The sequence below is a fragment of the Botryllus schlosseri genome, chromosome 3 (assembly GCF_051294905.1).
Source record: "Botryllus schlosseri isolate E-star chromosome 3, Bs_hap1, whole genome shotgun sequence".
In the NCBI taxonomy this organism is placed as follows: Eukaryota; Metazoa; Chordata; class Ascidiacea; order Stolidobranchia; family Styelidae; genus Botryllus; species Botryllus schlosseri.
The window spans coordinates 7925379-7949576 of NC_137238.1; the positions used below are offsets into that span (position 1 = coordinate 7925379).

Consider the following 24198-nt stretch of genomic DNA (forward strand, 5'->3'; position numbering starts at 1 on the left):
GAAAACGATAGATTAACACGGTATGGGTTCAAGTTCTATATTGAATATTGCAACGATAACATCATTACAATAAAAACTGACAGTTTTTTATTGAACACGGGTTTGTATATTGGCGGCTACAGGCGCCCAATTGGTAGTTACAATGGTCATGCTCATCAATAGCCTTAATAGTGATTCTGGTTTACCAGAAACTAGTACGATCCGACTCCGGCCGCATGAAAAAAAATGAATTCTGCTCCGGGAAAAATGATAAAATCAGGCCGAATATCCATTCCGGCTCCAGTACATGCCCCGCTCTACAAGCCTAGGGTCAGATTTAATCTATAGTGTTCAACGCGAACGATAGAATCATTATATTCTTTTTTTTAGTGTTTATGAAGTTTCAACTACATTGTTATTTAACAACAGTTAAACATTCTTGAATTATTTTGATTCATGATCTGCCAACTCGCAGCACGGTCCCCTTTCGTTCCATATGTTTTTTGTAAGATACCGCTTACGCGGATCGGGGGGCGAGGAAGAGCTTAGATCAGGGGCCAGCAACAGACGGCCCGTGGGTCGGTTCTATGTGTTCTTTGTTTTCTGATTTAGTCACGTGACAAGCATGTTATTTCCTTTACAAAAGGCCTTTCAGTCTCATGCATTGCCTCAAGCCGGAAAAACCGATCAAAGTGAAATTTGGGCTGAATAATGTAATACTTGGAGGCGGAGCGGACACAAGTAATATTGATTGTTCATTAACATTAACAAGAAGAAGCTGCGGTCCGATCCAACTGATGTTCACGTGCAGTTTGAATCTATCTACACTGCCGACGAGTTCGAAGAACTTTAGAACAAATTTGATCGACAACAGATGCAGCATTGGCTTCAACAAATATTGAAGTAGACAATGTTAATGAGTTCATTAAATACTGTTTGGTTACCTATGCTTTAAACTTAAAGTTTACATTAAATACGATTAATCCTTTGTCGAGGTGCACAAATACGCGATTAATGTATCGATTCAGGAATCCGACCAGCCAAGTACTTCATTTTTTCCATATCAGACCAACAGACTGATGAAGTCGCCTGAGTCTGGCCTAGATAAACCCGCTTCACTTCGGTAGGAATTTTGGAGTCGATCTCGTGACGCATTTGGTACGTGTTGCAGCTGTCATCATAAACACCCACTTTTATATGCAGGTCGTCATACACATTAATTAGTTATATCTTTCAGAACGGGACATTGCGACGTGATACACCAGTAATATGTGCGATATACTCACTGCAGAGCAGCAGCATCGGACTAAACATGCTTGTGGCAAACATATCCTTTGCTTGTTTAATGATCTCCGGCTCCGGTAAAGAATCATCCTGAGAATTGACGTCGGTGCCAAAGGCAGCTGAGCACATTATGTCCAGGGAAAGTCGCAGGAAAAGTCTGAAAATGGGAGGATTGTGCATACATTTGAAATCGAACCTATAGCGATTAAATGCCCACTTAGAGGTACATCGATTTGAACAGCCACAACTCACACGCATAGCCAATGCTGTCATAGTCTAATATATACCGTAAAACGAGAGCCTTCGCTTATGAAACGAATGTTGTTTGATTGTTATGCAAAGTAATGCCCTGTGGATGGAACCTGCTTATTTTCTTCCATTTGCCAATGCATCAGTTCGTGGTTGGTCAAAACGATTAGATTTCAGTCTTCGGATCAGATATTGTGGCTATTTGGCATCCCAACATGTCCCACATGTCACATATTTGAATTTTCTAGTCATGATTACTGTTATGACGCCATTATGGCCGAAACGCGAACACTCAACTCAGAGTGTAATCACTTGGGCAAGTTTTTGTTGCACTAAAACCGCGAGAAAGTTGCATTTAATTTTAACAGAAGTTGCAGTAAAAAGTTGAATTTTTTGTTGAATTATTTGGGTATGAGATACTCGAAAGGTTCCGTTGTATTACCTAGTCTCGGCAGAGCTGTCAAATTTGATACTTTATTGCTATTTAACGCACGGTCTGGCAAAACCGCCAAACATTACATTTTTTTCGGCGCATTGCAAGAAAATTACGCAATGCGGGAATAATCTCCCCAAACAGCATAGCATAGCTATAACCTCCTCCCCCTAAACAAAGTCAAATAACACACCCCAAATCGTCTAGGTCTGCAAACTTGACCCAAGGCCTTACACAAAAAACTCACTCTCGGTATCTTTGACAAAGGCAATAGCCTGGAAAAGGTGACTCATTGAAAATCTAATTTTCGGTGGTCTCGCCTGGGCGCTTGTGAAATGGGAAACTATTTCAAATTTAAACGACAGAATGAATAAAGCGCAATATTTACATATTGTTTGGGCACGGCCGTGCTTGGCAGGGGTAGTTGAACTTCTTGCTTGTAAGCTATTGTGTCATTGATAACAGTGAGATGCTGCTAACCCATCATATAGCTTTTTGTTTTGCGAATCAAAGAGGATAGAACCATACTAGAAATCGTTTATAGCATGTTTTTAAATCACTCCTTTACATTTTAACGCAATATTTTATAAAAGTTGCAGTAAAAATTGGCATGAAAAATAGAAAAGTTGCAAAAAGTTGCACTATAAAATCCCTCTAAACAGTTTAAAACATAGTACATAGATTCCGAGTATCTGGGAAGCTGTAAAAAGAAGTTGCAAAAAGTTGCCCTAGTAATCACTCAGGCACTTACAGGTTTGCACTGTGATTTTACGAAGTTCATTTTATCACAATTCTTCAATAGATGCTGACGATTACCCCTGGCGAGTGTCAGCCAAAAATATTCGGGCTCAGTTTAATATGATTATACAATTCCAGATCTGTACCTCAAAGAAGCTGTTCAAATATAGCGATTTATTGTATATTAATATTATACGTATAGCCTAGCTAGGGCATGTATCAGTTATATCACATATGACAGTAAGAGCAATTGATTTATCCATTTGGACTCATGATAACAAAAACATTGTAGCGGGCAGATATTACTTTATTCAATTTGAATACGTTTTGACCTGTCATTGAAATTGGCCCGTGTACTTTTAATTGAGTACTTCTACTTGCGCAATAAGGGTGATTACTTTGACTACAACTCTCAATGATAAGAGCATATACTTGATCAGACTAGCTGTAAGGTGGGGTTACCATATTTTGACATCCGGTAAAGAGGACACTTTTTACAAATCACAAAACTTGTAAAATCGGGCAAGAAATCGGACAATTTGATCATTTTTACTGCATACACTGTCGTGTTGACTAGAAATTATAAGAAGGTCATTGTTCTAACTCGACTGCCGGAATACCTGCTCTAACGTAAAATTTTTGACCGTCGCTACCGTTCAAATCCAGTTTTAGCGTCATTTAAGGCGTCTTTTAGTTGTGACCGTACCATTGCCTGCCTGTCAAAGCTATAAAGGGAGAAGAATTGCCAAAAGGGAGGTCATTTGGGCGTCCTCGGAGGACATTTTCGATTTCTTGAAAAAGGAGGACAAATCTTCCTGAAGGAGGATATATGTTAAGCCTATATTATATCTACAGTTGTAATTATCCTGTGTTACGATACTCCCCGTTCACACCTGTCCACAAAAAGGTGGTTTCTACCATCATTCAGACCGCAGACGTGATAACCAATCAATACCGAGGCTTGCGCGTTGCTACGAAGTTTGATATCTTATGATTTTGCGTGCAAAGAAGGCTACACATCACTCACGATCGAGACTTGAAAACACCGCCGTTATTTTCAATTCGACGATTTAAGACGACAGCCGTGTTGTCGACGCATCGATCCATGATGTACGTCATATGTCGTAGTTTGGACGTAGAGAAGGTAGGACTAAGGGACGATCTTATGCGCTTCCATTGGGGCCCTTCTGCAGCTGTAAGGCGTTGATTCATTTGTTTTCCTGTTATCTTCGCTAACGATCTCTGAAATTCACATTAGTCGTTCAGTTTCCTGTTGCGACTGAGGCATAGCGAGAATTACTGCTGCAGCAGTCACTAAATGGTCTCAAATTAAAGTTGAAAGTATAGCAAAGATTTTGGCAGCAGCCCGAATGGTCTTAACGTACTTCGCCAATCTTCGTGGTATCGATGATATGCACTTCTTCGTTGTTGCATGTTTTAGACGTGATTACCCGCACCGAACAACATTCAGATAGTTGTTACTTGTCGGCCGATCACGTAAAATACTTTTAGATGTAGGAGTTGTAAGGAGTTAAGAGGCGATGACGCCTGACCGCGATATCACAGATAAAATGCAATAGGACAACTCGTGAAAGTATTTTCGCTGCAATTCCAATACGGTAGCTTTCCGAGGAAAATGGCCGATGAGAAAACATATTTCACAACCTCAATAGTAATTTTAGATCACATCACATTTTTCAGCAACGCGTTGCATGACTCTCAAATTGTTTTGGTGACCTGTCGCGACGGTTGGTGAAAAAACTCCTAATATGAATGGGCCTTAAAAATGTTTCTTGCAGTTCTTTATCATCTCTCAATTTAGAGACAGCTCTCCACGGGTTGAGATCACTGTATATTTAGGAATGTCTCGCTATAGTATCACTATATACATTATATCCGAGGTTATCAATACAGTATAAGCCATGGCCCTGTTTTCAGTGGACCCCTTTGTTGACACAGCCTTGGCTGGTGTACTTACATAAAAGTCGACTCCAAGGCACACAAAGCCGTTAACCCTTTCATTTGTGTGCCTTGCAGTCGACTTTTATCAAAATACACCAGCCAAGGCCGTGTCAACAAAAGGAGTTCGTGTACCATCTAAAAATAGTACATTGAACGCTCACGTATTCAACATTTCATGCTGCTGACGTCATATTTTGAGATACGACTGTTGTTGATATACGATGTTATTTTCAATTCTCTACTAGTTGCCGACGATCGCCTCACACGAGTGTCAGCCGAAAATATTCGGGGTTATATCAATATGAATATACTATTCAATTCTAGTGGTTTTATTTATTACATGACACGATGGGTAGTAACAAAACTATTTGGTTGAAAACATCCAATGCTCACCTTTCTTGTTGGGAAAGAGTGGAATTGCTTAATCTGTATTTGCCGCAGAATATCTGGATCATGGAAGGTGATACTGGGCGTGAAAAAATTGTAGCACCTAAAAATAAAAATGTGAGATCGGGCACCGTTTTATTTCACACGGTGATATACAGCAAAATTGCTAAAATCACTGTTTTGCTTCGCAAAGATGATAATCTGACTTTCCGCTATATATATCGTCTATCCTAGGCTTTGTTATACAATAAATAGCCTACTAACCCCCAAATTGGTCCATATTTTTGCTTCATTTCGTTGTCGTAAGTGAAGGCTTTCTGAATACAAATAACTTTTAGTGGTGGGAGTACTTTGGTAGTCGTTCATTTTTCCCAGACCTTTTAATATCAAGTAGAGTGTTTTTACCTGAACCACTTTTAAGATTTATCAAATGAAATACTTGGCAGGTCTTTTTCATGCTATCCACGAGATTCGAATTGTCTTAAGAGTAGAGGTCGACCTATATTGATTTTTACAGGCCGATACCGATACCGATATATCGGCACACTCACAGGCCGATAACCGATATCATAGGCCGATATTATTATGGAAGGAGTAGAGAACAATTTCACCAAAAATATTATATATTAGGCAAGATGGCACTTGTTCATGCCACAGAAAGCTGAACAACAAACGACAAAGCTGATATTGAAAAGAATTATTGCTTAATTGTGCACATTCGTTGAAAATTGGGATAACCCAAAAAACCAGACATGACACAGAATTGCAGGTCAGTAAAGAAAAGGTAGATTGTAATGCAGAAAGCATAGTTTCTCTGCATGCTCACCCAGTTAAATTCGTCCTGCAAGGGTAAATCTGTCATATATCACCCTTTACTTCGTCGATTTCTTGAGATTGAGAAGACGGAGCATTGAATTTCCAATAGTTTTGAATTTTTTTTAAATATAAAATATCGGCCGCAATATCGGCCTTCATAGGCCGATATCGATAATCGGGAAAGCTCTAAATATCGGCCTCGATAATCGGCCATTTCGATAATCGGTCGACCTCTACTTAAGAGCAATACCCTTACACGAACTGATGCGACTCATTGAATATTTCTTTGATCACGGTCGGTATTTACAGAAATCTGAGAAATCGCCGTGAAACCCAAAGCGTAGCTAATATATTTGAACAACCTTCTGGCGATACTGAACATAGATTATACCGAATAAGATATTCATATTCCTTATTGATCTCGTTGCAAACTTCTCGATAGACTCCCACCAGAATTGAAGAACAGTAATTTGAGGTTACGGAAATCTAAATACTCGCTGGAAATGACGAGCACCACGGGATGGCAGTCAGTCACGATAGGACAAGTTAAATAAATTGGCATTTAAAGCCTATATCCCGCTGCAATATTTATATTTTCGAGATATTTCTAAAAAAGCAATATTTAGTTTTTACCCGTTTCATCGGAACCATGTGGCCGAACAGGTGCAAAGACGGCGGATCATGAGGAATATTCATCTCCCGCAGATACTGCCATTTGCGATGAATGTAATACCTGCGATTTACAAATCATCATTAGCCTTTGCGAAGGGTTGAAGCAGGAGTTCCAATCACGTCCAATGCAATCCATGCCATGTACTACAAGGGTAGGTGTAATAGGTGTATTTATCAGATGTCTATCATAGCGCATAGGGTGCAAATCAGGTCATCGGCACTTTCTGGTACCAGCTTATGTTTTCACATCCATTCTAAGGGGTGAAAATGCGTCAAATACACTAATCCATACGGTGATATATACAGTGGCGGCTCGTCCTATAGGGCAACTGGGGCATTGCCCCACCTAATATTCTGTTCAATAACAATTCTTTACCATTTATAGACGCACACCAATCTATATATACCGAAATCACAGCGAAAGTCGCATTCTTCTTGTCCTTTCGCTAGTAAATGCCCATATATAGCGAAGTCTCTGCGAAAATCGAATTCTCTTCCGTGTTTTCGCTTTGCGAATGCCTAGCCGGGGCATGCCCCGGTAGCGCTCATAACAAGCTTTCACTGTCTATTCTCTCAAAGGCGCGCACAATAAAGAAACGGTGATTTACTCTCTCCTATTCGTAAAATGACCGAGCAACCGGGGCAAATATGCTGGTCGCCCCTAAGGTGTGATGTAACAATCGTATCTATATCTGAACTCGATTACCGTAATATGCGTTTAGTCGACCTTTGCTGGTATAGGTCGATTTTGATGGTGTTTCACACCATGAAAACTCTTGAAATTTGGTATGTCATGTCGTGATGGTGGTATTTAACACTGCCCCAAGTTTCAGGGTTTCTACTTAAATTTTAGGGTAGTAATTCCGTTTCCGAAGTTGAGTGTGTGCTGATCCGTCACGTATCGCAAACAGATTTTACTCAAAAGCCGGTATTGGTATCCATTGATTTTGACGATGTTCAATACTGAGATCGGTTATGAAATTTGGCACGGTAAGTCTTAATGTTAGTATCGAACGCTGTACCAAGTTTCAAGTTTGTCACTGAACTGTGTTAGTGGTAATTTCGTTTCCTAATTTGAGTGAGAGCTTACTCGTCATTTATCGCTAACAGAATATACGCAAAGCCGGTATTGGTATCTATTGATTTTAACGATGCTCCTTACCTAGATCCGTCATAAGCTTTTGCACGGTATGTCTTGGTTTTAGTATCGAACGCTGTGCCAAGTCTCAAGGTTGGCACTCGGTGATTAGGGCAGTAATTTCGTTATCAAGTTCGAGTATGGTAGAGATGTGCTCCGATCTGACACTTTAGCATACAACGCATTGCGGATTTCACGCAAAAGCAGGTGTATCTGCGGTAACGTTGACTGAGATGATGATATCATTCTCAGTTTGCATTCAAATATTTACTTTGATATTATATTCTCCAATGTCAATTTCACCGTGAAATTGTGGCCTTCAAGCCATTTGCTCACAACCCCCTGCTGTCAAGCGCGATAGCTATTTCGTTTTCGATGGCGGCTAACAGCTGATCACTTGATCAGCCTATTCCTCAGTAAATTTTGCGCAAAATTCGGTGTTGGTCTGTTCGCATTATTTTGACAGTGTACCATACCGGAAAGGGCCATGAGACCACTGCTCGATGATGTCATGTAACAGTGTACTAAGTTTAAAGCTTTCGTCCACGTATTTATTCGGTAATATATTTTCCAAAGGCGATTTCGCAGCAGACCTATAGACAGTAATAAAGCTGTATGTGTCGTGTTACAGTCTCCAGTTTCAAGGCCAAAATCTCCTATGCTGTACGGCAGGGGTCGGCAACCTTTTGCTAGTCACGGGCCAAATTTCGAGTGCACAACAGTTTGGCGGGCCGGAATTTTTCTTTACTATAATTATCGCTAACGTCGGTATATTACCCTACAATGCTGCAATCTCAATCATACAATTCACAAAAAGAGCAAAACACATGTATTTACACTTCAACAACGCAGGATAAATGTGACACTTGGCGCAGCTTGCTTTGTGAAAGGTTTTCAATTTCTGGTAACAAGTCAGACGAAGCAAGAATCAGACCATATTCTAAATGGGTGTTGGAATACGTGATCTTAGCTTGCTCTTCGTGAATTTCAATGTTGAAAACAAAAGTCGATGCCATTTCTTTTGCATTGTTGGTCAAGCTGGGATGAAGACCCATTTCAAGAACGTACTCTTTGTCAAAGTCATTCAGCGATATGCTCTTTGTATGAAATTTGTCATTCAATTCAACTGCATCGCATTTCAAATGGGCCCATTTGAAATTTTCTGGCAATGGTTTTGGCGTCCACATTAAACGTAGTACTGAGTAGTCAGAATTTATTTTGTACAGAACGAATGTCGGAAAAGCGGGTGGAAATTCAGTCATTAAATTTCGTATATCACAGTTACAAATGTGTAGTGCTGGTACTAGGTTACTCTCCTCCAGAGGAAAGTGAGCATAATTTTCTTTGTACTGTTGACATTCCCAGAGTCGCAGTTTTGTTTCGAATGCGTCTCAACATCTCATGTATTTAGTTGTTTCCCCCTGAAGTTGCAAATTCAATTTATTTAGATGTGACGTTAAATGTACTACGAAAGCTAGATTAGATACCCATTTTCGATGAAAAGATTATGAGTCGGCGATGTTTGTATTTTCAAGGAAAGTTTCTATTTCACTTCTCAGTTCATACACTCGTGCAAGCATAGCTTCTCGACTTAATGCGCGAACATGGCACAGATACAAGACATCGCCATATTGATGCTCTGCTTCTAGTAATACCTGAGGTAGGCTAACTGTCGGTGATTCAGTTTGTGAGACAAAATCAGCTTTCACCATTGTGTCCAAAACACTATTCAGGTTTGTTGTCTTGGCGTAAAATGTCTTCCGGTGAATTAAACTACAGATGACTAACCTACGGATGCTAGTTATCTATAATGAAACAGGGAAAGTTTGAGATTTTGCCATTGCGTCTGAGCAGAGGAACGGCACCTTCATTGTCGCACCCTATCTGAGTTACAAACCCTTAAAAAAGTATGGTATACCCTCGGTTGCGCGATACACCCGCTTGATTAGCACTGGTCTAGTCTACTCCACAGACATTCTCCATCTCCTAATTTCAGTACGAGATAGGCTACTATAGTCGACAGCCTTCGCACTAGTTTTATGGCGTAACAATAGACTAATACGACGTAGGATACTTTATATCGGAGCAATGCCACATTCTTTCCAAGCAGTGCTGCACTGCAGATTGGAACTCATTACGAAACGGCGGGCCGTATTCTCGTGGTAACTAGTTATTTCGTCGCGGGCCGGACGATTTCGCTTGGCGGGCCGGATCCGGCCCGCGGGCCGTAGGTTGCCGACCCTTGCTGTACGGAGACCGAATTTCCGAGGCTGCTATTCTTAGTTCTTCAGAATGATGTTTTGGATTCAATATGACAGGCCCAATCTATGAGATAACAATTGCGTATCTGTCCGAACTCGTTGACCTTTCCAGTTAGGCCTACGTTATCTCTCGAGTTATAGTCATTTCCAGGTCAAGTGCGAACATGAACCGTGTTGAATCTTTGTTCCGTACGCCGTTTACGCAGTTACCACACTTAAAGTCACAGCTCACCGGCGGACCTCTCGTGGCACATATGTTAAAATCACTGTTGCCGGCAAATTCGTGTTACCGTACCATCATTAAGTTACTTGTTTACGTTGGAAAACGCCATTGTGACGTCATCTTAATAAAAAGTAACTTGCAGCCCTTGCCCCACCACCCGATATTGTCACGAGCCGCCACTGGATATATACCATGGTCGTAGTGCAGGGGTTATCAAACGGGAGTACGCGCTCCAACCCAGGACTACACGAAAGAATTTGGATGTACGCGAGCAACCTTTTTTTCTGGCACTGTGACAATTTTCTTCAGTGATTTAGAAATCATAGTAAAAAGGAAGAAAAACGTTTAAGCTGACCAAATGCAGCATTTGAGGTCTAAACCACCATGCTTTTATACATTGCACTGTACCGATACTCGCGTCAGCTTTATTAACTGCAGTGAATCTCTGTTTTTCTACTGCATGGGTGAGGAGGGTTTTTACTTGAATTAATATTGAAATCGAATTCGTTCCACCAGTGTTGCTTGTTCAATATGATGGCTACTTCATTAACTATATATCAATCACCGATGTTATAGTTGGGTGCAATGAAAAGCGGCTTATAAGCTTTTCGGATTTCCGATGATCATTCTTAAGCGAATTTTCTGGCAACTGATTCTGTATTGCGTATTGCTTTCCAATTACAAGAATAGGTTTACCCGTGGGGAATCCAAAGCATATCCATCGCATCATATATGTGCAATGAAACTGTAAATTGAGATTTTGATGTTTTTTTGTGTCTTCAACTGTGTACAATGTTTGCTACATAATTTCAAGGGGTACGCCATACATGTGGTGCGGTGGCTTCAGCCTCCGCGTGCCGCATTTTAGCGCATTCTTGGATGGTACACGGAAAAGCTCATTTTCCACCCCAGAGGAAATGGTGTATTTGACTCATTTAAATATACTGGAATGGGTGCGAAAAGAGAATTTCCAACCATAAAGAGCTGATCACCTGTCCTAATCTGAACCCTACGTCATTGTGAAAATCGGCGGAAACACCATTTTCAATTGCAGAAGATATTCCAGACAGATCCAGAGGCCTATTTAGTAGAGAGTGCGGTTCTTTCGCCTGGTCGCGAAGCAATTCTTAGCGTAGGTCATAAAAGTAGACACGGGCGATACCCACACCAGTTCATAGCGTTCAGCGCAAAATATACCAGGTGATAACCATTTGCATGAGCAAGTGGAATCATAATTTGGCAAATTCCCTCAGCCTTCATCTACAGTACACACATGGCAATGATGCACAGTAGGGTTGTTCAAAAATAACTTTTCTGTCCGGATTCCAGCAATTCACTGATTAAATGGTCAGGTTACCCTGAAAAAAGCTGCACAACAAATTTGGTTCGATTCCAACAAGTATGAGATGCCGCAGAGCCAGTTAAAATTTTCAATTTTAAGAGAAATTGAAAAAAAAAATCAAATTTTACTGTTAACCCCATTAAATTATTGAGTTGTCTTCAAAAACGATGGAAAACAAATTCGACTCAATTGAGCTAGTAGAAGCGGAGTTATTTGAGTTTTTCGTGGATAATTCTCGGATTATCTTGGATTGGTGGATAATCCGATAATTATCAACGAAAAACTCAAATTACTCCGCTTCTACTGGTTGGAATTGGGTCAAATTTATTTTGCAGCGTTTTTTAGGTTACCCTGACAATTTATTCACTGAATGGCTGGAATCCGAAGAAAAAAAAGATATTTTTTAACAACCTTAATGCACAGATAAATAGCAGTACCGTCGGCATTCCAAAAGTATACCGCACGCTCCTCGCAACGTGTGATTCGCCCAATTTGTGGCTTACTAATACTCAACATGAATTTGAATCAATCAGGGGTAGTCGAATTCACCACTTCCACATGGGTATATTTAGTATGAAGTATAATTTCTGGTTGAATGCATTGATTGTGCGTGAAATCTGCCAAAATATATGAGATAACACCAACACAGCGCCGTTGGAACTTACCTCGTAAGCGCAACTAGGCTGGCGAGAAGCGCGAGAGTTTCCCAGGAAAACAAGCACCACATACTATGTAACTGTGAAATTATTTCAAGTTTGGATACCTGGAAATTATTCAAGCTGGTTACAGTGGCGTAATACGGGTTCTGCGTACGGTGCGTATACGCTAAGCAAAATCCAATTTACCCGTATACATATTTAAACAGCTTCTCTGCCTAAACACTCTTATTTACAGTTTCTAATTTCGGTGTACGAAAATACTAATTTCAGTAGACAATATTCACTGAATGGGCTTGCTTGTTTCTGATCGCCGTGTTGCGTAGAAGGATGCGCGCTGCGAACCGTGTTTATAGTGTGAAGTTAGATTGGCTGTGGTGGACATGAATCAAGAACAGGGTTGTAATGACTCGAGTCATGACTCGACTCGAGTCACGTTTTTTAGATGACTCGACTCGACTCGAGTCACTTTGTGTATTGACTCGACTTGGACTCGAGTCATTGCGCATGACTCGAACCAAGTCATATGACTCGAGACTCGGACGGCAAAGACCGACGTTTCATTGTAATTTCGAGGAATAGTAAAGTAATCACACTATTGGGTTTTCGTCTATTGGTACTGCTACTTGAAAACGCGCCCAGAAACTGCTAAAAATGACCAAAATTAGTATATTATAAATGCGAACCATTCGATATCACCAAACAGAGTTATAAAAAATGGATTTAACAAGCCTTCGGGAAACTAGGAAGTCAACAAAATGACTTGGACTCGACTCGAGTCATAATACCATGACTCGAACTCGACCCTCTGCTCGGTGACTTGGACTCGGACTTGACTCGGTGGTGAATTGAAAATGACTCGACTTGACTCGAGTCAAAACTATAAAGCTGAGATTGACTTGTGACTCGGAGCCTTGTGACTTGGTTACAACCCTGATCAAGAATACTACATCAGCACTCATGGCGACTGCATTAGTACCGTTTGGAATTGATTTAGGATTTTGCAAATTACGTACAACCATTGCTTGGGTTTTCGTTTTATGGTGTTCGACATCCGCATGTTAATTGACGTCAGACATATAGAATTGCTGCTGAAGCTGAACCCATCGATACGTGGATATTATGGGTGGCGATGGAGCCAAGGTAAATTGGTAACACTTTAGCGCTGTTTCATTAGCGACATATCTCGGTTCATATGGATTAAAAATTTTGCCGTGTTATGGACGGATGACCGGAGTGCATGAGATACATTGAGCAATTGAAATCTATCCACTAAAGCCATTCCCAAAGATGCGATTAAAATATATCGCGGGCAAAGCCTTATTTAGATCCGCCATTTATTCTGACATAGACGGTGCAATACTATCGGTTGTAAACGAAATTCTTGAGTCAGCCAATCTGCAGAGCACAGCTTTGACAGGTCTACATTTGTTGTCTCCTTAGTCTATAGTTTCATCGCCGTCAACGCTCCTCATCTGAATGATATTCCTGCCCTGCGCATCGAATATATATCACTAGGAAAACGATATTAACGTTTTTCTACGAACATATCCTAGTATGCGCTATGTGTTAAAGGTTGCATCAGCCGTACGGTTTGTTTGATGAGTTATTTTCTGCGATACAATCTGTAATCATGTGTACATTGCAGCGTTTTGTTGCTTAGCATTTTGATATTACAATTTCATTCATAACGCCGGTGCGAAACATGAATGAGATGACGCGAACAAATATTTCTTAGCGGCGGCGCATGATGAATGTATATCAAAACGTATATAGACCACGAGAGTCATTTAGAAAGCCGCATTTTAAACTCAACCTAACACTCATATTCTACTCCTTATCCATAAAGCCAAGTCGGTAGCCGATAGGTCATTAATTCATTGGCAACTTCCTTGGCAATTTCGAGTGGTGCTGGATGCCTTGACATTATTATGTAGATTTTCGGAATCGGTCAGTTTTATCTCGTCTCTTTCAAATCTCTCTTTTCGTGCTATTTGTGAACAGTATTGCGTAGATTTTGGTACATAGGTAGGGTTGCATTTAAAACAGATAGTTGTTTAAACAGTGTTTTAAACAAAGGCTTTTAAAAAAATTGTGTTTTTTTTCAAGTTGTATAATTATGCCATAATTGTGTAAATACTTTCTAAAGAAACATGTCGTATGATTTCCACCCGATATAGCCGACGTATACGATATGAGATGGTTGGACTGTCGGTTCAACAGCTATAGTACGTAGATATTTCGTCAGAGGAGCTATAGTTACCCGATATTTCCAATTGTCAATGTCAATCCACTATGACGGTCACAATTAAATATTCGTGGCGTCATGGCTTAAAAAAACGTTTTAAACAAGGGTCTTTTTTTAAACATGCTTGTTTCAAATTTATTTTTGTTTTAACTGCAACCCTATATATAGGTGATCAAAATTAGTCATTAATGAACATTATGAGACAAATACCAATATAATTCACTATTATAATATATCCTAAATCAGGATTTTATTATTTTGCGAAAATGGCCACCGACACAAGATGAACGAACTTGCGTCCAACTTGAACTCCTGCGCGAGCACAACATAGACTACTACACTGAGGACCTAATTAAATTTGGAAGGAAGACCCTTACCGCCGCTATATGCACTTCTCTCTATATATAATATAGTTCCGAACGAACAGTGTGTTTGATTTACACCGTGGTGTATGTCTGAGGTAGGTTCTAGCTAGGGATGGTGTGAACGTGAGGTTCACGTTCGCGTTCTGTGTGTGAACCTCGGAAATTTTGAGGTTCGTGTTCACAACAGAACCTTGGTAGGTTCTGCACTGTGAACCTTTTTGATAAATTGTAATTTGCACTTCATTATAAGATCTTTGGTTCAGATTTATAGCATTTCAACTGCGGGTCACTCTATGCATGGCGCTGGCAGCATAAAAAATCAACACTAAACGAGCATGCACCTTGACAACCTTAAAAGTTTTACTTGCTTTTTTCTTAAAAAAATTTCTCGAAATATCCAGCTTTCCGTTTGTGAATATTTAGTGAGTCTCTGCTATGAGCTTGAACCGCAATCATACAACATCACGAGCGATATACATTGATATCGTTTTCCAATGTAAAAAATCGAGCGGGCGTACGTGGTCAATCTTGACTTCATATCTTTACTGTATCATTAAAACCAAATCCGTGCGATTAAGGTGCTGGCTACTGCTATATAACTTGTTGTTTATGGTATCGGTAGCGAGTATAGAAACCCGTTTTACACTCTGCTCATTATCAATGTAGCAATACCCCGAACGCATTGTCCGGTCTGTCAAAGACCGTTAAGGCGTAAGCTTATATTCCCTGGTAAGTCCTCGTCGAAATTGTTGGCAAAGCGTCGGAACGTATTGATTTTACGAGATTATTATATCCTTTGATAACCGCGGTTGATACATTTAGCGGCGCTTAAAACGCCAATATGTACTTCAGCAATGTGACATTATGTGGCCCGAGTCTTCGCTATAGGTATCGTGTACATTAGTATAGGCTATCACTTCATTGAAAGATAGGGTTGGAATTAGCAATATGACGTCACGAGGTTCACGTTCGTGTTCACACAGAACCTTTCAAAAAGGTTCGCGTTCACACGAACCCGAACCTTTCAGAGGTTCACACCATCCCTAGTTCTAGCTTCGTGTACCAAGGGTGTATATTCACACCCATACATAACGGATGTTACACATGTGTGAATATGAATACACACCTTTTCGCTAAGAGTGTAGGATTTATAACAGGCGATAAGCATAATAAAAACCATGCTGATACCACAACTACAACGTTACTGAGTGTGCGATGTCACAGGGAATCAAATCATGTTGCTTATAATGCATTATACAGCTAAACGTTCTATTTGTTGATAAACCTGTTGATGTTGAGGGAGTCGATCACTTTACAAGGAAATGCTATGACGCCACTTCGGACGTTGTAAACACCATACAGTTTATGGCGTTACTAAGCGACTGTGCTATTACAATGGAACATATTCGCCTTTCCGAACCTTAAACAACGAAAACTTGCAAGCTTTTCCATTATTTGGATAAATGAAACATCAAATTTTAAATTGATTTTTATAAACTTGTGAGATTTAACGGGACCCCGCCGACGGGACACGTCTAATATCAAGAGGCAGCTTTAGGTGAAGTTTCCTATATTTCCTTCGAGTTTCATACATTTTCTCGGAACTACACATTGGTTAATCTGGATTCGGTCTGCAAGCTCAAAGAATTTTGAGAACCACAGATTTGGGGTCCCTCTTTACCTTGTATTCTAGTAAGATTGGTTGTCGTAGATGCATTACGCAGGGTCAAAAATGAAAATCTTGGTCGATCTCAGAAGTAACCGACACCAATCCGGCTTTGCAGAATCCTTGCAGTAATTGCTCATGCAATAGGAAATGACTCGCCATGGTCATTGCTCACGCACGAACGCTTTCTCGCGTCATTTCGTACAAAATACACTCACTGGAGAAATATAGCTCAACTTATTGCTGCCGTGTTTCCGATATTTGGTACGGCGCTACATTTTGCTATTCGGATTGTCATGAACAAGCTTTCTCAGCCAATGATCAGATCCGTTACAAACACGATCAAATAAAAGTCTGCGGATTCCGAATGACTGCTGTCTCAGTGCAAGGTCTAAAGTGTACGGTATGATTTAAAACTATGACTGTTCACTGTTCAGTGTCCGTGATGAACTTTGCCAACGTTCGCCTGATACTGCAATTTACAAAAGCCTTACTCAATGACCTATTTGCCCTTTCAGTGATGTGGGCCTACTCTACTGTGGTTGTGCACGCCGACAGATAAGCTTGGCGAGAAATAAAATGGCCTTGCATTGACTAGTGATAAAATGTTATTGAAACTGTCTGATAAAGTATTATTTTATTACCAATATATTGCTCAGGGATCGACACCGATATCTGCCCTTGATTTATTGTATATGGAAGTCTAAGGGCGAAAAAATCACGGGTCGGAAGGGAAGATGTATTCCACGGTCGAAGACTACCCTGCTTCTAAACAATGTTCAAGTAATTTCTTACGGAGCGACATAAATTTGGATCAGGGGTGTCAAATATACGACCCGTGGGCCGCATCTGGATCTGCATCTGGGTCGCATCTGGATCTGCAGACGATTTCCTCCGGCCCGCGAGGGAATTCTGAGTAATTAAAAAAATTGTATTATCTAGCAAATTTCAACGACGGCGTTTGCAATCGCTTGAATTCCTCAAAACGAATTCGCAGGCAAGGTCAACGACGCACCACGACTAAATCAATGGCAGCATAGAAAAAGTCTCAACTTATATCGTCGTTGGAGTCACTGGTTTAGTGGTTTATAACAGTATTCAATCGGCCAATCGTGTATTTCTGCCAATTCTATTGTTTGTCAATGTTGTTGCACGAACAGAGTCCACTTAAGTCGTGTCATAACTATATTATGCACAGCGTGGATATTAAGCATTCCAGTGAAAAACAAGGGTATACATTTGTAGGTACCATATTGGAATCATTTGAATGGTGCGGCCCACGAGGTATTGAAGCTTCTGAATCCGGCCCGCGATCAAATTTGAGTTAGACACCCCTGATTTAGATGGTTAGGGCGATACTTTGACGTTTTAACGGATATCTATTCGTCAGAATGCGTCGCTACTGACACCGATATACCGTATTGGTCATTCGCGAGAGTCTACACTGTAAAAAATCTGGTAGATTTACTGGGAAATCTCTGTAAATTTTACAACGAATTACCGATCGCACCCAATAACTGTGCGTTAGGGCTGTTCAAAAATATATTTTTTTTCCTGATTCCAGCCATTCACTGATTAAATTGTCAGGTTGCCACAACAAAGGCTGCACACCAAATTTGGTTCAATTCTAACAAGTATAGGGCTCCGCGGATCCAATTAAAAATTTTAATTTATACAGGAAAATTGAAAAATAAATTTTTTCGAATTTTTCTCTCAACCCAATGAAAATGTTGAGATGTCTTCAAAGACCATGCAAATGAAATTTGAGTCAATTCCAACCAGTAGAAACGGAGTTATTCGAGTTTTTCGTTGATAATTCTCGGATTATCCCCCAATCAAGGATAATTGGAGAATTATCAACGAAAAACTCCAATAACTCCACTTCTACTAGTCCGAATTGAGTCAAATTTTCTTTGCATCGTCTCTGAAGACAGCTCAACAATTTCATGGGGTTGACAGAAAAATTTGAAAATTTTTTTTTTCAATTTTCCTGTATAAATTAAAAATTTTAATTGGATCCGCGGAGCCCTATACTTGTTAGAATTGAACCAAATTTGGTGTGCAGCCTTTGTTGTGGCAACCTGACAATTTAAGCACTGAATGGCTGGAATCCGGAAAAAAAAGTTATTTTTGAACAGCCCTACTGTGCGTAGCTTGTAATTTTACATTTTGATATGTAATATTATCTTAGTTTAGCTGTGAAGTCAAGTTACCAGAATTTCTTCGCAAAATTACTGACAGTTACTCGTAACTGCAGTTTACCAGGCTATTGGGAAGATTGATTAGCTTCATAATCGCTGCAGCCAATATATACGTGGAAATGAATGTTACTGATATATCATTCTCGTGGTGATTTGACTTGATTCAACCTTGTTCGCGAAACTGGGGTCTGTCGTACGGAAATTGTTGGCCCTAGTACCAATTTCAGTATAGTACATAGTAGGGTACAAGAAACAACTGACAATCGTAGCTAATGTGGTTACGCCATAGCCATTATATTATATTATAAGGCTATATGGCTATACGGCCGTTCTCGCTGGTTACATTCGTTGTTACGGATAGGGCTGATAAGTTAGAAAATCAGTTTAGGATGTATAATATTGTTCGGAAAACTAGAAATATCAGCACCGCACTCTCAGCCAGTGTTGCCAACTCCGGATGGAAGAAAATCGCTAAAACTGGTGTCAAAAATCGCTAGATGGCGCTAAATATTGAGAAAAAAGCGCTAAATAATCGCTAAATACTTTTTCAAAAATCGCTAGATTTATCGCTAGGCGCTAGATCCACATTTTTTGGCGCTAAACCGGATGAAAAATCGCTAGATCTAGCGCGAAAATCGCTAAATTGGCAACACTGCTCTCAGCTGACCATTTGCTAATGGCGGACAAGGCTACCTGTAATAGGTTACAATAGGTTACCGTTACGCGTTACTGCTGTTCTGAGATTCGTAGTAAACAGCCAACGCACAACTGTGACATCACAAGCAGCGTCTCGTTTAGTAAGTACAGTAAATAGTGAACAACACTTGGGATAAATATCAATTTATACGAAATTAGATGGAAAATAAAGGAACTAAATGTAATGATAAATGTTTCTGTATGAAAGAGAAATAACCTAAGTCAAACATTATAACGTGGCCAGCAAATATTATTGGTGGCATGTCAGCGGATGAATACGACTTTTTTCGAAATCGTTCGAGTGTCGTATCGTTGTCTGGCCATTATTGAGATTTGAGCAAAGGGTGGAGCGAAGCTTGTTGAAGAAAGTGGACACGATCGTGGAAGATTCCTAGGAACGCTGAATGGGATACGCATCGTAAAAGGTACAGTACTACATAGTATTTGTTACCGCGAATATCTGCGACTGTGCAATGTGCACACCACTTTGATTTCATGATTGAAATATTTCATTCTCCGCATTCTCTGTTCTATTTCGGGATATTAGTCGACTTATATAGCGACCTGCGACACCACATACTCCGTCGCGGAGGAGTTGAAACTGTTGGCTTGTTCATGTCATTTTCGGGCCATAGCATAGAGATGTTTTCATCCACTGCTGGATTTGTTTGGCACACATGCCACCTCAAATGAGGAACCTTTTGCTACAATACATTAGATAAAGTAAGTCATGAATCTCAGCTATATCATGTACAGGGCGGAGCCTTCATCATACAATGTACCATTACCGGTACTTCAAAACATGTTACCGTATATTTTTGTTAGCCTATTTGTCTTAGTAGTCTTTATAATGTCATGTCTAGGTTAGGAACTTTGCTTTATATAGGGACTTACGCATGAATTCTTTTTAGTGGAACTGCAAGATACTAGTTACACAGAAGGAATGAGGAAGAGAAAAAGAAACAATTGGAAGTTTGGCCGGTGGTGGAATTAATTCACCTTTTCTTGCGACCACTCGTGTTGCTGCATGTCTCCTAAAGAAGAATTAGACCTCCAGCAGCAATACTTTTCCATCGATTACCACTTCATCGTGATATCAAAAATGAATATACAGTTTGTTCAAATGTCGTTTTGGGAGTGTGAAGAAAATTTTGCGATATTTTAGCATCGGATTGCTTTGTGATAGGTATGGATGTACGTGAATTTACAGGCTGGTATGTAATCTGGATTTAGGTAGGTAGGTAGGCGGTCTCGGTCTCAAATGTACAGGAGAACATGTGGATTGGATATACCGGAGGGGACTGTAACATTACAGTCCGGAGTGTAAAGTGAGATTACCATACGAGTGTAAGTTGAATTTGCATTGACTGACGGTATGTTAGATTACCACGAAATGTCTGGCTACCGTGCTTCCAAACATTTCGTGGTAAATCGAGGTTTTTATTTTTTACAGTGTACGTTTCATTCATCAATTGCGAACATCATTTTTATTCATTGTAAATGCTGGACGGGGATATAAAATTTTATACTTTCTCCTCTCTTACTTATATTGACGTCATAGGCACAGTTCGGAAGTGTTGTCTCGCAGGGACTCTTTATGACTTTTGTAATACACTTCGATTGATCAAACATGTACTTGTACAATATTTGATCGCATCCATCGCATTTGGTCGCATCCAGCAACACATACGCGGTGATCAATCATTAACGTACTGTGTACTGTGTAGTGATGTAACAAAATAAAAGCATGATGCAATCTCTATGATCTAATAAGTCGTGTGTGTGTGTTCAAACAGTTATATGCACGGGACTTGAAGTCCCGTGCATATAAGACAATTTGCACGTAAACAAAACGGCAATCAACTTGATTGAACACTAAACAGTGCTTAACCTAACCGTAGTTCAACTGTAGTGTGATTGGTTTACACAGCAATGATTCTTAAATGGCGTTCGAAGGTATCAAATTAATGCCCTTATTAGACAAAAGGCCCAGATGTAATAATGGCTGTTTGAAGAGAGCATTCAGTCCGCTGTAAAATAATCATAGATGTCGAAACACTGTTGTTGTTGTTGATTATTATTTGATTGGCGATTATAACGCAAGTGGTTTTGTTCGTCACCCGAAACACTGTGATTACTAATAAAATAACTAATTTCAGCTGCAATAATCAAAACAACCCGGAGTGGAGAACGGCTGCTTGACGATTTGTATCTCTACGTTGTTTTCACATTGCGTTACACAACACGTAAAGTTGAAGGATTCTGCGAGTGCCTTCGTAGGACTGTGCTGTGTGCATTGTGCAATCATATGTGTCTGTGCATGAGAAAGCATTCAAAAATATCCTAGCTGTGTTCTTAGCAGAAAGCCAGCTAGGCTGAAATATTATCCTCAACTGCCGAAGACCAGGACTGATTGGTCTGGGATTTCCTGCGGAAGTTGTTGGAAATCATGTAATGATGTGTGATATATCTTTCCCCTGTTCTGTTCAACACATTGATGAGAGCATTTGTTTTCACGAATGACCTTCATAAAAGCGGTTGCCTGAAATTCACCTTGCCTCAGTTCGGACTGGTACATGTGTAAGGCAGAAACCCAACAGTACCATCAACCTATAATTACCACGCTTGGAGAGAAGATTCAACCACAAATTAGGCCTAGTTATCGATGCTGACATACTATAGAATCTAGTTCGTCTGCGAATTATGGCCTCATAGGACCACTTTTATGAAAAGTTTCGCCATGCTTGTGGCTTACATATCGGTATTTGGTATAATTCACACCTACACTGGTTTATATCTTCAAATTAATACAGGAATTATGTTTTGTAGGAAAGGTGATCAAAGCGTTCCATGATGATTCTCAACTCAAGTATGTCTAATAAATATTAAATGCTACCCGGCGTATGATGCTTCTCAACTCAAGTATGTCTAATAAATATTAAATGCTACCCGGAGTATGGCAAAAAGCGTGTTTTTGGGAGTCGAGACGCAACCACGAAGTCGGGGAAAATTTACCATTCTTTCCGGATTTTACTCCGGTATTGTCAGCCGGAAAACTTTGAAACGGTGCTCTCTATTCACATTGCCAAAATATGGCAACCCTACCCAAATAGGCTACGAGAGGCATCCCTTTTCAAAGCGTGTTGCGACTGCTTGAAGTTTCAGCAGACATATAACCGAACTTTTGAACTTGTTGCAAGTATCCCTATACACAACTTTTAACATGGTGAGATGCATCTACTTACACAACTATCTTAGAGCCACAAATCGAGCTTACAATTAGGAGAAAATTACGAACTGCACTCCATGATGGTGTCAGTGTGCACGATTACAATGGAAATGCAATGACGATCAAACGTGGTTCAAAATTAGGAGCAATGAGAAGTTGTCGGTAAATGTATAGTCAAAATAATTTCATGATATTACAGAATGCCTATTTTGTGAGTTCAATAAAATTATCCATTTTAAATATTTGGTACACAGCATGTGACAAAGCATTTGTTATTAAGGTATTTTGTATATATCTTGCATCAATCGACGTGCTGCTCAAAGAAGGAGTACTGTAGGCTAATCAGTCTTAAAATGAAGGAAGTCCAAACCGTTCTCTCATTGACCGCTTCGTGAGTTCTGAGAAAGTATCATCAACCTTTCCTGATTATACACTGTCTTCGAATGAAAAGTTTGTGTTATCACGTGGATTGAACTTTTGCATACCACCTAACGTAAATAGTGAAGAGATGTATGATGAATTTGAGATACTGATAGATCAACTGTGAGCCGAATTCGGCTATTGATTGGCTATTCATATTGTGGTACTGGTAGATAAAGCAGACGTCCTCATCACTAATGAAAGCTCCCGTATCATCAAATCCCTGCTACGTAACACCATCATTCATACAAAGAAACACGACGAAGATACTCGTGCAGCGATTCCCAACACGATTGATTGCATTTCCAGAATGCTATCAACTCTTTTAGAATAGATCCCGCCAAATTTGTAGAAATCAAGTCTCACAACATGACAATACACTGCTGGAGAAGGATGAGATAATGTCAGCCGAAACCTGTGACTTCAACACGCCTGTTGGACCTCAATGACCAGCCATCTAGAGCACCATATGTTTATGACTATATCGGTATTTATTCTGTGTAGGGCAAAGGGGAGGCATGGTGATCCTCACCAGTTGTGAACATTTACTCGCCTTCGTAGCATACTGTTTTGGATATCGCTGCGGTCTTGTATTCTGGCGGTCCGCCGCACGATATACCAAGCTGGATAAGTGAACCCGTTTCTATGGAGATGCAGCGTAGGTGACTATAGCGTCGTGGGCTCGTCTATATCGCTGTCAACGCTCCTCGTCTGAATGATATACCTGTCCTGTGAATCGAATATAAGGCAATGAGAAACGATATTTGCTTTTTACTATATGAACGTATGCTATCACGCGCTCTGTGTGATCAGTGATTCGATTTATTTGATGAGTTATTTTCAGCTACGGAATCTCCGGTCCTATGTACATTGCTGCGTTTTTGCTCAGCATTCTGAAGTCACAATCTAGTTCTGGTCGGATACATGAATGATACTACGCTGACAAATAAATATTCGTTAGCAGCCACGTCAATGGATTATGAAATCTACGAGTGATGAATTATATCAATACCTATATGAACCACAGGCGTCAGGTTAGCTCAAAGTGCTGCCGGTGCAGTGACTTGCGGTCAGGGGAGGCAAGTCAGGCACTGTCTCATCTGTCGCCAGGATGAGTAAAGAAAATTGCTAAAACTTTCAATGAATATTATTGATATTTACCCTAGATGTTTCTGAATAACTAATCTGAACATTTTTTCATCCAACATCACCAAGTTACATATTTATAGTTCA

General features: G+C 40.1%; 1 protein-coding gene and 1 long non-coding RNA gene across 2 annotated transcripts in view; one reads left to right on the forward strand and one right to left on the reverse strand.

Moving 5' to 3' along the window:
• The window catches only part of LOC145434841 (cytochrome P450 3A14-like), a 29812-nt gene extending 17446 nt beyond the window's left edge, over positions 1 to 12366 (reverse strand). The window contains exons 1-6 of the mRNA XM_080312074.1: positions 12150 to 12366; positions 6482 to 6581; positions 5297 to 5349; positions 5039 to 5135; positions 3711 to 3925; positions 1266 to 1420 (exon numbers count right to left, since the gene is read on the reverse strand). Of these exons, the coding sequence (XP_080168200.1) occupies positions 1266 to 1420; positions 3711 to 3925; positions 5039 to 5135; positions 5297 to 5349; positions 6482 to 6581; positions 12150 to 12211 (682 nt within the window). The 5' untranslated portion in view covers positions 12212 to 12366. The remainder of the gene's footprint in view (positions 1 to 1265; positions 1421 to 3710; positions 3926 to 5038; positions 5136 to 5296; positions 5350 to 6481; positions 6582 to 12149) is intronic.
• Positions 12367 to 18567: 6201 nt separating this feature from the next.
• LOC145435708 (uncharacterized) lies at positions 18568 to 20444 on the forward strand. The gene is made up of 2 exons (XR_013913966.1): positions 18568 to 19741; positions 20228 to 20444. It is a non-coding gene; the product is annotated as an uncharacterized LOC145435708 (long non-coding RNA).
• Positions 20445 to 24198: the final 3754 nt, after the last annotated feature.